At 46.4% G+C, this 15,778-nt stretch overlaps 1 protein-coding gene across 1 annotated transcript in view; it reads left to right on the top strand.

Moving 5' to 3' along the window:
• Positions 1-15,778, top strand: part of LOC146207648 (uncharacterized) — a 629,022-nt gene that overhangs the window by 125,923 nt on the left and 487,321 nt on the right. The window contains exon 2 of the mRNA XM_084589405.1: positions 3,713-3,905. Coding sequence (XP_084445531.1) covers positions 3,713-3,905 — 193 coding nt within the window. The remainder of the gene's footprint in view (positions 1-3,712; positions 3,906-15,778) is intronic.

Consider the following 15,778-nt stretch of genomic DNA (forward strand, 5'->3'; position numbering starts at 1 on the left):
CTTTGGCAACGGAATTCATACGCTCACCATGCCTGGCGACTACGCCGTCAGGCCGTTCGGTACCAAAACAAATTATTTACATTCTTTTTTATTAGCAGGATATTTGCGTACCCGCAAGTTCACTACAAAAATGGCAAGAAACATAACTGAAAAATTGAAGTAACGCCGCTAATTCAATTGCCGTGCTGACAGTCGACTGGAATATTTGGCACCGTCTATACAACAGCTCTGGCATTAGCTGCCGTCGGCGGCAACGTCTTCCCGCCAGACAAAGCCGTTGCAAGCCGCGCCAATTCGAACTAGGGCCAAATATTTGTCCGCTTTCACTGGCACTTGCTATCCGAGTAAGATCCCAGTGGGATGTTTTTCCTGAGTCGTTTGCATTGGGCATTTGTCTTTCTCCCTCCACGAGCTTGCTTTCGCCTTCGACAAGCAAATACGAAGCTGTTGAAATCACCTGTCCACTACTGAGGCTGCGGAAGGTGCCAGGAATAACGTGCCTCGCAGCAACGTTCGATGCGTCGCTGCTGTATCACGGCTTCGTGAATGGTAGTTCCACGTAGGCCAACGCGGAGGAAGCGTTAATGCTTGGTGGCGAACTGAGGCAGAAGAAAGCTCATTCTTTGGAGGGGCTGTGTATCGACAGAAGTGGCTCTTGGCACGTTTCCTTAGGCATGCCCCCGCGGGAGCGTCCCTGGGACAATGCGTGCGAGACGGCAGGGAAGTGTCCTCAGCGCGCGTGATTCGTGAGCTTAGGAAAGATTCGTGCCGCGGTGTAGCCAGGCTGGGCGGTGCAGAAACTGGACGTGTCTTGGCACACAACGCCCGATGGCTGTTCGGCGTCGTATCGTATAAACAAGAAGTGCGTGCCATTTGGCCATGTCTCGCCGCATGTCGTCCCCATCCATCAATGGCCTATGGGGCGGCACGCAGGTATATAGCCTTGTTCGTTCGCGCCCTAAAGTTCCCGCCGTCAGCTGCTAATCTTGGCTGCAGCCGTTTGTAGTTGGCGTACTTTGTCACGTGGCCGTTTCTGCGCACGAACAAATCTGCCTTCTCTCACTACTCGTGACTTTTTTTTTTTTTTTTTAGTTAGCGGACTGCTCGAAAGGGTAGTTGAGTCCACTACATGATGATTTCCTTTGGTCACAATTTCATACGTTTTATTAATAGCAAGGTAAAGCGTACCAAGGCAAAGAGAGTCACGTCCTCTGGTCACTGTCTGGGGTTAATGTAGTTCTATGCAGGGTTCGTGAAGGAATTCGGCCGTATGCTAATAGCTACCACTAAGCAGCCTCGGGCTTCATAGAGTGGCAACGCGCCAAAAACTTATCGTTAGCCAGAAATCTGCGCCTGAGGAGCGCGTGTTCATGACTGAAGACGTGACTGGGTGTTGCGGCTATTAGGTGCGAGCAACTGCTACTGCTTTGCACGACGCTTTGATCCTCGAAGAAAAACGTGAGGGAAAAAAGAAACCTTCATATGACCTGCAGGTGTTCTTCGCGTTCACTGAGTCAATTGCAGAGGAATGTGTATTTGGACGCTGAGAAATGGGCGGGTGGGAGGGGAAAGCCTTGAAGCTTCGTGGAAGAAAGCACGAGTTAGACTGCTGCAGCTTCTGGATGGGCACGCCTTGTCGTCGATCTCTATCCGTCTGAGCGATCACTGTTCTGAATACTTGCGACGGATTTCGCCGCTGAGAACTGCGCCAAGTGCCGACGGCAGTAAACAGCCTCGCGTGATCTAATGCGACTGCAAAGTATGGCGACGTGTGGGCGGGGCCGGGCTCTTCAGCAAGGCCATATAGGCGCATTAACCCAATGACGTAACTGCTTGCTGAATATAGGGAGGCTGTTTTCTGATAACACTGGATCATTCCAGAGACCGTTGGAGCGGCTCTTTATGCAATCCATTCCTTGCTTTTGGAGAGGTTGATGTTTGCCGCCGTGTAAGTCCTTGCTGATAGCTAGCGAGAAATTCAAATTAATGATTCGATCGTTGTAGAGTGCGGCTGCAAACTCTTCTTCCTCTCATATGCAGCAAAGCTTTCTTTACAGTCACACATTTAACAAATGCATTTCCAGCATCGGCATTTCTATGCAGCAACGCGCAAATCTTTAATCCTGCAGTTAAATCTTTCATACGTGGGCACATCCAGCGCTGTCTCAAGTTCAGCATGATAACCAGTTTTCTTCCCTGACCACCGGCTCCTGCGCATGCGCTGCATGACGCAAGAAGCGAAACGACAGCGTTCGCTCAGTTTAGAGAGCGCTGGGCAGCAAGCGTAATGGCTTGACAGTTTTTTTCTTCCTTTGTTTGCCTTTATAGTTACAAAGTTCTGATGTTGTTTCCACCTCTTGCGCGGCTTTAAATCAGGCAGAAAAGACCCTACCTGGAATAGCACAGAAGGACATAGACAAGTACCGCAAGCGCTACGGTCTTCCTCAGTGTTAATCTCTATAACGATATTCCGTTCGACTTGTTTCTGGTAACCAACTAGCTAAGCAAAAACGTTGGATTAACTGATGTTTCGTCTGAGTTCTAGTGACACTTCCTGGGCAAAGGAAGGCAAGCGAAAACAACGTACGATATGTCGTTTTGAATTGCTGCCGAAGCTTTCGTACTGTAAAAAACGAAAAGTACAGACATATATGATGGCCTGAAGATGAGAAGTGGTGGTATACGGTTAGACTGCGCGTACAAATAAGCTACAAAATAGCTTGTCGTACTTACCCTACATTAACCGGCTCGAACAAGCAACCTTGTTTCTTAAGGAATATAGATACCAAATCCTAGTTCGTGTTTTCTTCTTTCAAATGACGCGTTAGAAATTCGAATACATGTATTAATTTTTCTACGTTCGCAAAATAATTTATAACTTAATTTTTTCCTTCACATTTTCTCGGGTTCACAACTGAACGATTGCTGCATAACGTGCAGTTTGTTTATTCACATAAGGCAAGAGAACAAAACTGCAAATTAATCGCTGATACGTAATTTTTGTACATTACGAGGCATAAGCCAAGTTGTTTCAAGTGTTGGAATGGCAAGAGGCACAGTATCGGAAGTTATACCGCCGTTTTTTTTTTTTTTTAATATTTGGTGCGACCTTAACGGCAGTGTGACGTCACACCCATCTTTTGGAGAATTCATTCGAATGTAAATTATTATCGGCCGTAGTATATCACCTCGTGGTTATTTACGTACGCCATTAACGAATCATTGGTGCAAGCGAAAATTTTGCATGCTCTTGTTTAAGAGTTCTTTGGGGTTTACAGTAAGCAGCTACTACTGCAACTTTGGGGTCCTTTGTATCGCTTTTAAAAACGGTGCTAGGTTTTTGAACTAATATGACGCGGTCGCTTGTACTATCAGCCTCTCTTCGTGCCTCTCTGCGGTGGAAGTGGCTCATCACTAACATTCACGACACTGCCGCTGAAAAAGACCGGCATGTCGTTACCGTGAAAAAGTACAGACAATTAAAGAACGAGAAAAGTAGCATTGTAAATGAAATCAGGAATGTGATCAAAAACAAGGGGTCTTAAAAATCTTCAACTTCACTGTAGCACATTTCACCCACGCGGGAATTACTGTACAAACGTATTCGCGACTGTGGGTAAAGATAAAATGGGCAAAGTAAAAGTGAAGGTTTAGGGGACAGGTTTGTGTACGTGCTGCTGGGCTCATTCGCTGTCTCTGTTCTTGTGTGCAGGTGACCGGCGAGGGCCACCAGCAAATCCAGGAACTGGTGTCTCCGCTGGTGGACCGGTGGAAGATCTTCCAGCCCCGCGTGCGCCTGGCCGCCTCCGGGGCACCACTGGATCTATCCGCCTGCACGGCACTGCTCGTGGGACAGGAGGTGGTTCTGGAAGACCGCAGGCACTATGCTCCGACCACGCGATGGGGTGAGGCTTCACGCAGTGTTGACCGATTTAGATTTAGTGCAAAGTCAGTCACAGTTTGTGTCGTTGCTTTTACACACACACACACACACACACACACACACACACACACACACACACACACACACACACACACACACACACACACACACACACACACACACACACACACACACACACACACACACACACACACACACACACACACACACACACACACACACACACACACACACACACACACACACACACACACACACACACACACACACACACACACACACACACACACACACACACACACACACACACACACACACACACACACACACACACACACACACACACACACACACACACACACACACACACACACACACACACACACACACACACACACACACACACACACACACACACACACACACACACACACACACACACACACACACACACACACACACACACACACACACACACACACACACACACACACACACACACACACACACACACACACACACACACACACACACACACACACACACACACACACACACACACACACACACACACACACACACACACACACACACACACACACACACACACACACACACACACACACACACACACACACACACACACACACACACACACACACACACACACACACACACACACACACACACACACACACACACACACACACACACACACACACACACACACACACACACACACACACACACACACACACACACACACACACACACACACACACACACACACACACACACACACACACACACACACACACACACACACACACACACGTTAAAGCCGTGGCCTCAGCGATCAAGCGTGCCGTTGTGTCGGAGCTGATCGCGGAGTACAGTTAAAACTGCTGCACACCAGGCCCATAGCCACGAAAATTTTTTATCAGGTAAGTATCGAGCTAAAACAAGTGACACGAAAAACATTCCATGCTTTCGCACTGTAATCGACTGGAGATAACCCCTGTTATATATTGTAGTCAATGTTCCCTCAAATTTCTCCCTCTAACATTGGTGTTTGTGGGATAGGTGGAAGGTAGACGGCAGTTAATTGATTAAATATCATCTATACTGAGGATGACGGAAGGTTTCGAAACGTACAGTTCTTGAAAAGACTTCCGCGTAAAATATCCGGCTAGGACTACTGTTTTTTCTGAGAGCTCTTCAATAGGCTAGAAGCTGAGCCATGTTGGCCATACTCACTCATGTGAGCAGAGGCTATCAAGTAGTTCGAAAACGGCTTCCCGCTTGTCCAACGCCACTTTCATAGCTTTCGCGCATGGAGTTTCATTGCCTTGCACACGCTCGCGTCTCGATAGCTTAAACACAGGTTTAAGGTAAAAATGTTCATGATGGGGTTGCAGGCAATAACGAATCGCCAGACACCTGTTTATTAGGGTCTGCTTCTGCGAATAGCGTATGCAGTGATGTTGAGGTTAGACCAACGCCTGGCAACATTAACACCAGTGTCGTGGTCGCCATTGCTACAAAAACGACCGTGTATTTTGTCGCGTTTCGCCAGCTGCGGTACGCGTCATGTTGGCTTTGGATAACTCTTGACCGCGGAACTAAGTTTGTTGAATCGGCATCTGAGTATGCATATGCGGCCGCGTTCGCAACAGTAACGCACGTCGCCAAATAAGCTTTTATTTTGTTTTTTTTCGGTGCCTAATGTTTTTTTCTTTTTTTTTTTTTTTTTTTTTAGCAGCGTTGTTCGAATACAAAAGCTATTTTGAGGCTTATAGAAACCTGCCGAGAAGGTTTGGTTTGGTTTGGTTTATGAGGTTTAACGTCCTTACGCGACTCCCAAAAAAGGATTTCACCGTTGTGCATGCGCATATTCCCACATAATGCGTTCTTGTCTTTGTGTCGGTTTGCAAAGAACACGTATTTATTTCCTCATGAATGATGAGCCCTTATAAAAGGGCTTCTGAAAACGTCCATTAAAATTCGTCTTGGATAAGCTGCCGCATACTGCTTCCTAAAAAGTTACAGCGCAGCACAGACAGCCGCAGAAACGACGCACGCAGAGGCGATAACTCTCAAAGGGTTCGTATTTACAGGAGGTCACACTTTAACCAGCCCAAAGGGATGCATGAAAAAAGATAAAGATGGGAAATATGCATAACAGGGGCCGGTAACTGAGCCGACAAAAACGCCGCTGCAGGAAGGCAGACGCATATCTGAGCTATATTAAGTTTCTCTTGTTATATTTTTAACAGTTGCACGTTTTCAGAAAGTCGATATCAGCGACAGAAATAGAGATTGTGGAAGACGCATTGGCTGCCTACTTTATTTGTGTACTACGCTTCCAAACTATTCCGTGCCGTCTTGTCTTAATTCTTGCCAATAATCGTAAAGGACGTGCGGCCCGGTCAGAAAGGGCAAGGATTCGTGCCAAGAAGCATTGTCCTTTCGGATTGGGCCACACGTCACGTCTTTTTACACTTAATGGCGAGCGGAACGAAATGTGCGTGCTTGTCTAGATTTCTTTTTCTTTAATCTAAGGGTGTGCTCACTCAAATGGTCATTGATATACCGTGCGGTTTGGCCGGCATAAAATTCCTCGCAAGACATGGGATGGGAATGGAGGCTAGCTTCGTTAATACTAACGCTTTGGCTCCCGAGCAAAACAGAGCATAAAGCGAGTCGTCAATAATAATTAACTGCAAAGAAAGACTATTTCAATAAAAACACGCTATTACTAAGGTCTGCTTTTTTGCGTAGTAATAGCTAGTGAAGTAGAAATTAGGCATTTTTTTTATCTACAAGCTCATTCCCTCGTACCCTGTTATGGTTGGAATATTGTGGTGTGACTTGACTTCTTCAGTGGTCTATGGTAGCTTAATTGTGTATCATGAACAAAAGAGTTAGCTTTTTTTACAGTTGTGAACGTACAAGACACGCATTCAGTCGGCTGAAAGCGATTGAGTTTAGCTTTCTTCTTTGCGCAAGCTGCAGCGAGAGCGTTCTTCCCAGCCATTCATGCAATACGGAAAATAGAGAGATACACATCGACTCGGCAACCTTGCAATGTAAAGCATGAAACTACTGAAGGCCGTCACTAAGTCCTTTACAATTTTCAATTGCGTTTCTTAACTTGCCATGCACTCAAAGCGCAGGAAATGAAATATCTGCGCGCGTCAGAAGATATTTTCGTTTCATCGCGGTCCATATTAACGCGACAAAAATGCAAGGGCCCCGAAAGGCCCTGTATATTTCCCCTTATCCATTGTCCGAACAGCGAGTTTCCGTACTAACGAGGCATAAATGCAGTGAAAATTTTTGGCCACCAAAAAAAAAAAAAAAAGATGTTCATATTTCGAGTCGAGTTCCTATTAATCAGGCACGACTTCATAACACTCCAGAGAAACACTTCACATACGGCGTTTCGTAATTTTTTCGACATCCACATTTTGCTTGGTTGTAAATTCCGGGGCACAACTTTCCAAGTCTGGCGGGTACCCAGATAACCACTGGCCCACCAAGCCTCACGCGACGACCTGTAAAAAGAGCGCAAAAATATGCTCTCGGTGGTCTGGCTAAAGTTTGTCCTTTTCAAGACTTGCTGTGGTTGCTATGTTTGGCGCCCACCTTCGACGGCTCGCGGTGAGGAAACTTGCATCACTGAAGCGTCTAGCCACACATATTACGGAGCGCAGGAGGAGGAGACTCTTGAACCAGTTGTTCTGTTGTTTAAAAAGCAGAGAGAGGCACAAGCAGAGGTAAGAAACTTAGTCGTCCTTGGGGATGTTTCCTTGCCCGAGAATGTGTCCCGTCTCCTGCTAAAGGCTCCTAAATATGGTGTGCAGCCCGGTGTTTGAGCGCATGGACTGATTGCTACGAGCCGGAAAGTGTCCCTCAAAGCAAAAGGTGAAGATCGCTACCATGTCTTCTTTGAAGTGCGGACTGCTTACGTAAGACAACTTCAAAACATCCATACATCAACAACATATAGCGCGAACACCTCGGGCTATGTATAGGGTGCGACCTTCCGCAAATAAAAACCACTTGACAATTAGCGCTTGTGTGCGCGTTGTTTCTGCGGCTACCTCTGTTGCTCGATAGCTTTCTGAGAATCTGAAAATGTTTTCCTTGTTGGCGATAAAAGGAGCTTCCTACGATTCAACAGCTCTCTTGGGGTTTTTCGCGTGTCAAAACTTGCTTGCTCGAGCATATACCCGGAGCTTCTTAGACGACTCAAAATTTTTATGGAAGCGGAACTTGTTTCAGATTTATTTTAGCCCTGGGGCTGTATGAGGGTTGCGACAGGCAGCGGGTAAGAGGCAGAATGTTTTAACCAAGTCTTTAGTTAATTAGACGTGATAATATTTTGTAAGCTTTTGTTTATTGGGGCATGCGATATTCGCAGAATTGGAATTGGTCCTTTAAAATATATGGCCGGGAAAAAATGTCCGGATAACAGAAGTTGTAGCGCCTGCCGAACTGCATTCACACGGCAACATAGCAGCAGTCTGACTTAGATCCTCCTCCCCGTCCTCTGCTTTACATTGGTGACATCATTTGAAGCCCAGGTGGGAGCGCGGAGATATATTCTTGTCTGTTTCACTTCGCCTGCGTCCTCGCTGACTGCCGCTGCCGCATCAGTGTCCACATGCGTGCACTCTTGATGTTTGCAAACCAGTCTGAGAGCGACGAGGCCGCGGAAGAACCGAATCTGACAACGATGCCTCCGCGTTCGCGTCTGGGAAGATGACAGATGCGCTCACTCCATGTGATTACTCTGTGAATCCGCCTATCCGGTAACGGTTTTGTGCCCCATAACGCGCGCGTGCATTTTTTTTTTTTTGTGAATTGTATTTACCATTTACCATTTACAGTTTTGTATGTTATAAACTATGAGAGATGCTTCTGTGCGGCGTGTGCTGATCGGTTCTACAATAAGCCGGGCATTGTATACATGATAGAGCTTGACGATTAGGGGATTAAATAGTCAGATGTACCTCTAACTCTTTTAATTTTATTGTAAGGGACACTTTTTCGAAATTGAAGGCCGTTGGGTATCGTAGGTGAGCCCAGGCATTACATTTTTTCTTTAAAGCGCAATGTAGTTAGAAGCATTCAACGTTAAAGATGCGCATTTTAAAGCTTGTTGAGTCAGCTTTCCCACATTGCATATTTAATAAATTGCATTGCCGTGCATGGTGTTTTTGCGAAAATTATGTTAATAAACTTCTTTTGCAGCGTCATATTCACATGCCGTGCCTGCATTTATTTTATAGATACGCAATTCGAGAAAGCCAACTCGACAGACTTACAAATGCGTGTTCTCTATGTTCGGTATTTCGAACCGCATTGCCGATTGCACAAATCTAACAACTGGCTCCAAATGTTATGTCGGTGCGGTCTTGAACTCTATAAGAGATCAAAGCTGTGTAGGAGCAGAAACTCATTTAAAAATTTCTTAGCGAGTACAGGTGAACCTCACGGGGTGCACGGTCATTCTTGACTGATTGAGTTTCTTGACTTGAGTTTCTCATGAGGAAGGTGATGTGCAACTCTCGCTGTCATCGCAGCGCCAGTATAACACGAGACCCCGTCTCATTCATAGATGGATTTTCGCTGAGCTTGAATATGCAGTGGTAAGACGCTCGACTACTGTGTCGGAGTTCCCGGGTTCGAACCCGACTATGGCGGCTGCGTTTCGATGGAGGCGAAACGAAGTGGCGTCCGTGTGCTGTGCGATGTCAGCGCACGTTAAAGATCCCCAGGTGGTCGAAATTACTCCGTAGCCCTCCACTACGGCTCCCCTTTCTCTCTTTCTACTTTCACTCCCGCCTTCCTTCCTTCCCTTACGGCCCGGTCCAGGTGTCCACAGAACAAGTGTGACAGATACTGCGCGTTTCTTTTCCTGTGAACCAATTATTATTATCATTGAATATACTGAACGCTTTAAAAGGACTTTATTATTGTGAATATAATTTGTTCTGTGCAATGCATGAAATAACATGTTTCGTTTTTCTAAGCAACAAAAACCTACACTGCTGAATTGCGATAAAGCACAGTTACTCGGTGTCCCAATTTCATGGCCACTTCTTGCCTTGAGATTCAGCCTTTCAAACTTACAAAGTTTGTAGTTATAGCGTGCGAAGTCCTTACACGCTAGCGTTTAAAAATTTTGATGTAACACGGAATAAAAGTTCAGGCTTCTCCTCAACGCTTCGGATGAGTGCAGGGAAACTCATAATGACGTCGTTGTTGCCGAAGTTTTGGATTTCCGCTGGCTTCGCTCAGTTGCTATCGTGCGATGTGGGACGCTGTCAGATAAGTCTCCATGAGCTATACGTTCGGTGGCATTGGCTTTCTGCCTTTTGTATACCGTTTCCTCGTTTGAAACGCAGCGCCGCTGAAATGTGACGCCATCGTTTCGGCCACAGCTGAATGTTGTGCACTGCAGAGAAGTCTGAATGCCTACATGAATTTATGCAGCGATTACACCGTCAATTTAATTGCCAGCATATAAGTGGTTCGCATTTTGACGTGTAAGTTTCATACATTGGACTCCTTCAAGGTCGCCAAATTCTAAAAGTCTCTTCAGCTGCCTTCCAAGTCCTTATAACGTTTACTGGGATCGTTGTGTATTTCGCGTAGCTTCAACATGCAGCCGAAAGGTCATAAACAATCCTAAACCGTTGGCTATGGCCGCAATACCCAAACTTATAGAGGTGGTTTATATTGGTATTTGATATTTAGCTTTACGTTACTTTTGTTTCTCCTTTTCATTCAATAAAAGCAGTTGGAGGAGGGGGGGTCATTGTGGCAAAATACTTAACTGCTTAAAAAAAGAAATGAATGCTTCCTTTGGCCTACCAACTTAAACAATACCTGCATAACAGTCCTGCCGGTTAATTTATACGGGCGCACCGGACACTGTATTATATTGTTTCACTGTATGCCTTTGTCTCTTTCCAGTTTCAATTTATTGTCTCACATTCTATGCTGATATTTGAAACTAGCACAGAATAACAAAAAAAAAAAAAAAAAACGAGAGTTTGGAGTCTGGGCAGTGTGTCGCGATGTGACAGCCGTAAATGAACATTGAGGCTAGACGCGCCATAAGCCTTCTCCTCCCACGCTTGACTGACGTGACGCGGAGTTGTCGAGAAAGTGTCACGCGCATCCGCAAGGCGGAAGTGAATTAAAGCCCGATTTGCTGCGTAGGAGTCGCGAGCAGATATGGTGAAGCGCAGACAGAGGGCAAACTGTACACTACGAAGACCTCGGGAAAGAAAAAAACAAACAAGAAAAACACGATCTCCAAGACATCGGCGCGTTCCGACGCGTCCACCCACGCTCACGCGTGTGTGCTTGATTTGACAGTGAAGGATTTGTAATGGGAGGGGCTCGTCTCAATGGTGTCTGTCTTTAGTGGAGAATGCTCGCCGGTGTCAGGCTGCTTGTTAGCAGTGCTTCGAGCCCGGTGGTGGCATTGCATTCCTTTGCTGGATAAAGTGGGCGTCGACGCATCTCCACAGGTGAAAGCCTGCAGGCGTCAGGGATTAAGGGTATATATTTAACGCGATGCTCCGTACCCGTACCCACTCGCACATTCAGCGCTGAGAGCTGTTAAAAAATGACGGCTACCTCATCCCATTTTTCGTAGCAAAAGGCTTTGGTATTTATCGATTGGTTGGCGTTCATTCGGCAGCAAGAAAGTGTTGGCTGTTGCGAAATTTAGCGTTGAAAGGGGAATGAATAATTTTCAGGTAACTCGATTCAAAGTGTCCGTTCAAGGGAGTTCCCCAAAGTGGAGAAGAGTCTGAGTGAAAAAAAAAAAAAAAAAAGAAAAAAGCTTGGTCTGGTCCCAGTTTCCAACCCCGGAACGTAGCGAATTTTGAATGCCGAACCATTACGATCAGCATTCTTGGATTTCGTCAAGGCGCCTCTGAATCTTACGAGCAACCGCTCTAAAAAAAATTACAAGAACTCCCCGCCAGTGGGTCAGCCCACCGCGCCATCTCCGTCGCTTTTCTTTTCTGTATTACATGGAAATACTATAACACTGACTGGCATGCAGCCTTACTTATCCAGGCCGAATCCTGCGAATCCGTGATACATAGTCACCTCAGCCCGCTGACGTCACTCTGCCCGCGCTATAGGAGACACACGCATGAATCAAACAATGGCAGCCACACTGCAGGCGGATCCCGCAAAGCATACATGCCTTGCACCAAAGCACGCTGCTCTTTCAACGGAGACCTTGTGGCGGCTCAGCATGGTTATCTGTAATGCGGTTCTTCCATAGGCTAAAAAGTCCCATGAGTATGAAAAGGTAACATAGAACTTCGCAGCCTTCCTCTGTAAGCAAACATCTTAAATATAGGGCGTCATTTTGATGTCCTTTTTCAGAATCCTTTGATAAGCAAGCCCACTACCAAGATAACGTGGTATTTTGGGGCACAGCGCCATTTCGATAGCTGGTTTATTCACGTGCTGAGTTGCTAGACTTTCAGGCTGCGCTTCGGATGTCGCTGTCTTTCTTCTCCGAAAAACGTTGCACTGAAGACCTCAATACGTCGTCGTATTAGGAGACTGCACAAGGACTTAAAGCACAAGTTAAATGCCCAATTAAACAGCATCATTCTAATAAGAGCTATAAGTACTCTATAATCATGTCAGGCGGGGAAGGGTGGTAGGCCAGGCGTCAGAGATCCTCAAGCAAGGAAATCCATCGAAGTCATTGTATACTGCCTGCGAAAACCGTCTATATGGTGGACTTCGATGTAAAAGGTATTTGTGCCAGAATCTTGGGAAATCGAAGGAATAACCGAAGCTCTTCTGTCCAAACGAATAAGAAGACGAAGTCTGAAGCAGGTTAACCTGAAAACAACGCAATTCCGATTTCTAAGTTCGGTCAGCCATACATGACGTAAATCATTAAAACGCATCACCGCGTACGTTCCAGATCAGATAATACAGAACTTAAGCAACATGGCCACTGAGCGAGCGCCGTTCGCCACGACATCTGTGCCATCAGTTACAGTTATCGTGATAAATCGTGGCGTGATAATTAAGAGATTGGATTTCGAAAATCACCAGCCGTCGTGCTGTAAAAGCGCGCTGTCAGGAGCCGCTGACACTTACCTCGCCTAAAGCGAACATCTGTCGTGGGCAGGGAATAAGGCGCGAATGCTACAGCGCCTTAGCGAGCCGCGGATGAGAGCGCTGTAATCGCGGCGCATTCGGGCGCACGGGGCACGTTGTCACTGGTAGTTTTTAAACTTTGCGGGCTTCTGTTCTTTCCCGAATAAAAAGCGCTACGCTAAGGCTATCTCGCCGAAGCCACCTGCGACGGACCGCTTTTAGGCGCTGCAAGCCTGCAACACATTCGTACTCATACCTGGTTGCCCAAATCGGTATTTCAAACGTTAATTAGTTATGTCGACAAATTATTCTATTAGACGGAACAAAATATGCATTAGATAAGTCCTATTGACGCACATTTGATTTAACTTCTTTGCGCATTGGTCCATCTTAGGTGGCACAACCCGTAAAGGTAAGCTACGCTTTTTCTCGAAAGTTTAGAGCCTACGGGTTTATTTCTGTGGCTCGGGTTTGCATGGCTCGTAATGAATCCTCAGTGCTGTAATCATCCTGGTGGGAAGAAATAGAAACAAAAGTTTTATTGTGAAAGCAATACTACGCCAGGTCTAACCGCTCGTCCTGTGTGTCCGTGGTCCCTCATAACAAAATCAGACTGCCGTGACCTTTGAATTCACATTACCCCTATGCCACGGGCAGAAGCTGCCAACTCGGGTCGATACTTTCATACGGGAGGGTGATAACAGAATCAGCCTGCCAGAACAATTTGCATTCTCTTTACTCCTCTCTCAGGCGCGTAAAGGAATAATGCAGCAGGCAAAAGAAGCTTCCGCCGTTGCTTTCGCAATTCAACTAGGGTTAACCACAGCTTACCCACAACTAATTGTTTTGTCCTGCTCCCTCCATCGAGTTTGACTACTACGGATGCTGCAGGAGACTGACTACAGGGCTTTCAAGTAAACCCCCTGTTCTAAACTTTGATAAAGACTGATAAAGGGGCTTCCATGTTTAATGTGGTCGCCATATCAAGGTCTCATTATTTCGAATAAAACAGTTCATAATATAAAAAGACTTTTGGCTCATAATTGTAGCACTTATATTTGCGCTCTTAAACGAAGGCTTCACACCTACGTGCGTTTTTTTAGTTGCCCGACCTTCTTTCTGTAAATCTTCCATGGCACTTCAACTATCTCCGGCGTTAATTTGAAGGCCTACATTTATGTATTTATGTAGAGCTTCTATAACATGTGCCTGCTCTCGGATGATCATCGGTATTTCTCAGCTTTCGTAAATACGCTGTGTTTTTCTAGACTTCTGGAAAGAACGCGGAGCCTTTTAAAAACAGTCATTACGCCGTCGCTTAGCCTTGCTCATGCTTACCTAGTCGCTCAAAGGAGATTGGTATGCATTTCCAAAAGCAAATAATATCTAATGGCAGAAAGAGGGATGAAATCGGCCGGAGTATCATACCCTTGACATACTATATTTCACAAACGGAGAGAGGGCATACATTATCAGCTTTACCACATTGAGCTCATAAAGCTGGCTGCTCATTGTCGGGAGGCGATTATGTTTATTCTCAAATTCTCTTCACCGCTTTCCTCCCTTCCTTCGTTGTTTTCCATTCTAACTTTGTTCTACGGTATTCGTCGTGTCGCTGGAAAGCACTAAGCTCTTTTGTATTCATCCGAAACCTTAGTTTCGAAAGGCAACATTTCTCATCTCTCCTCTAGGCATCCATCAAAAATGTCTTTATTATTATTATTCTTTCATCCAAGGTAATAAAATGTGCGCAACAAGGACTGTTCGTTTTCTATGTAACGTCCCTGGGCCTACCGCCTCCCGCATCGAACCGTTATTCTCCGGAGAGCAGGCTTTGCCGCATTGGTCTGCGAGAACCGGTTTTTCGCTGCATTCGAATCCCCCGCTCTAACGGTTTCGCAGTGGAGTCTGCCACCACGTTACCTAGATGGCGCTAGAGTTTCGCGGTCGGCTCATGTCTCCTTCTCTATGGTCAGCTTGCGGTCGGCGGTCGGCATTCTTGCGAAAGCAGTTCGCAGCTTTACGGCAATGTAAGGACTGGCTGCAGTCCTTACATTGCCATTACATTACATTGAGCTGGTGGGAAGCAGTTGTGTATGCACACATGTTGGACATGAATCAGCAGCAAAGCCTTGTGCTGCTGCTGCTGATACGGTCGTGCATCAGTGTCGATATATTAATTCAGTTCACCTCATAACATTTTAATTTCCCTCCCCGCTGTGGCAAAGCGGTTAGGGCGCTCAGCCATGGCTCGGCTAGGTTAGCGCCTGCGCACGGCGGCCGCATTTCGGCGCAGGCAATACACAACGTACATGTGTACTGTGCGATGTCAGTGCACGTAAAGAACCCTAGGTGACCTAACTAAATCTGGAGGCGCCCACTACGGCGTCGCTTATATAGCCCATGTCGCTTTGGGCGTTGAACCCAATAAGCCAAACCTTTTTCTTACTTTTGGCGAGCTAGCACTAAGTGCCTCGCTAGCGAAAGAGCAGTCTTGTCAACGGATAGAGCTTCGAAGCACTAATAAACTAAAATAAAACATTTTATGGCCGCCAGTGGGTTTTGAACCTCGGTACCCGGGGCGGCTCGGCGAGCAGACCCTTTTCGTTATCCACTGTGTTGCGCTCGACTACTGTTCCCAAGGACGCGGGATCGAATCCCGGCCTCGGCGGCAGCTTTTCGGTGGAGGCGAAAAGCAGGGCGCCCGTGCGCTGT

The sequence above is a fragment of the Amblyomma maculatum genome, chromosome 1 (genome assembly GCF_055883805.1).
Source record: "Amblyomma maculatum isolate TAMU_Amacu chromosome 1, ASM5588380v1, whole genome shotgun sequence".
In the NCBI taxonomy this organism is placed as follows: domain Eukaryota; kingdom Metazoa; phylum Arthropoda; class Arachnida; order Ixodida; family Ixodidae; genus Amblyomma; species Amblyomma maculatum.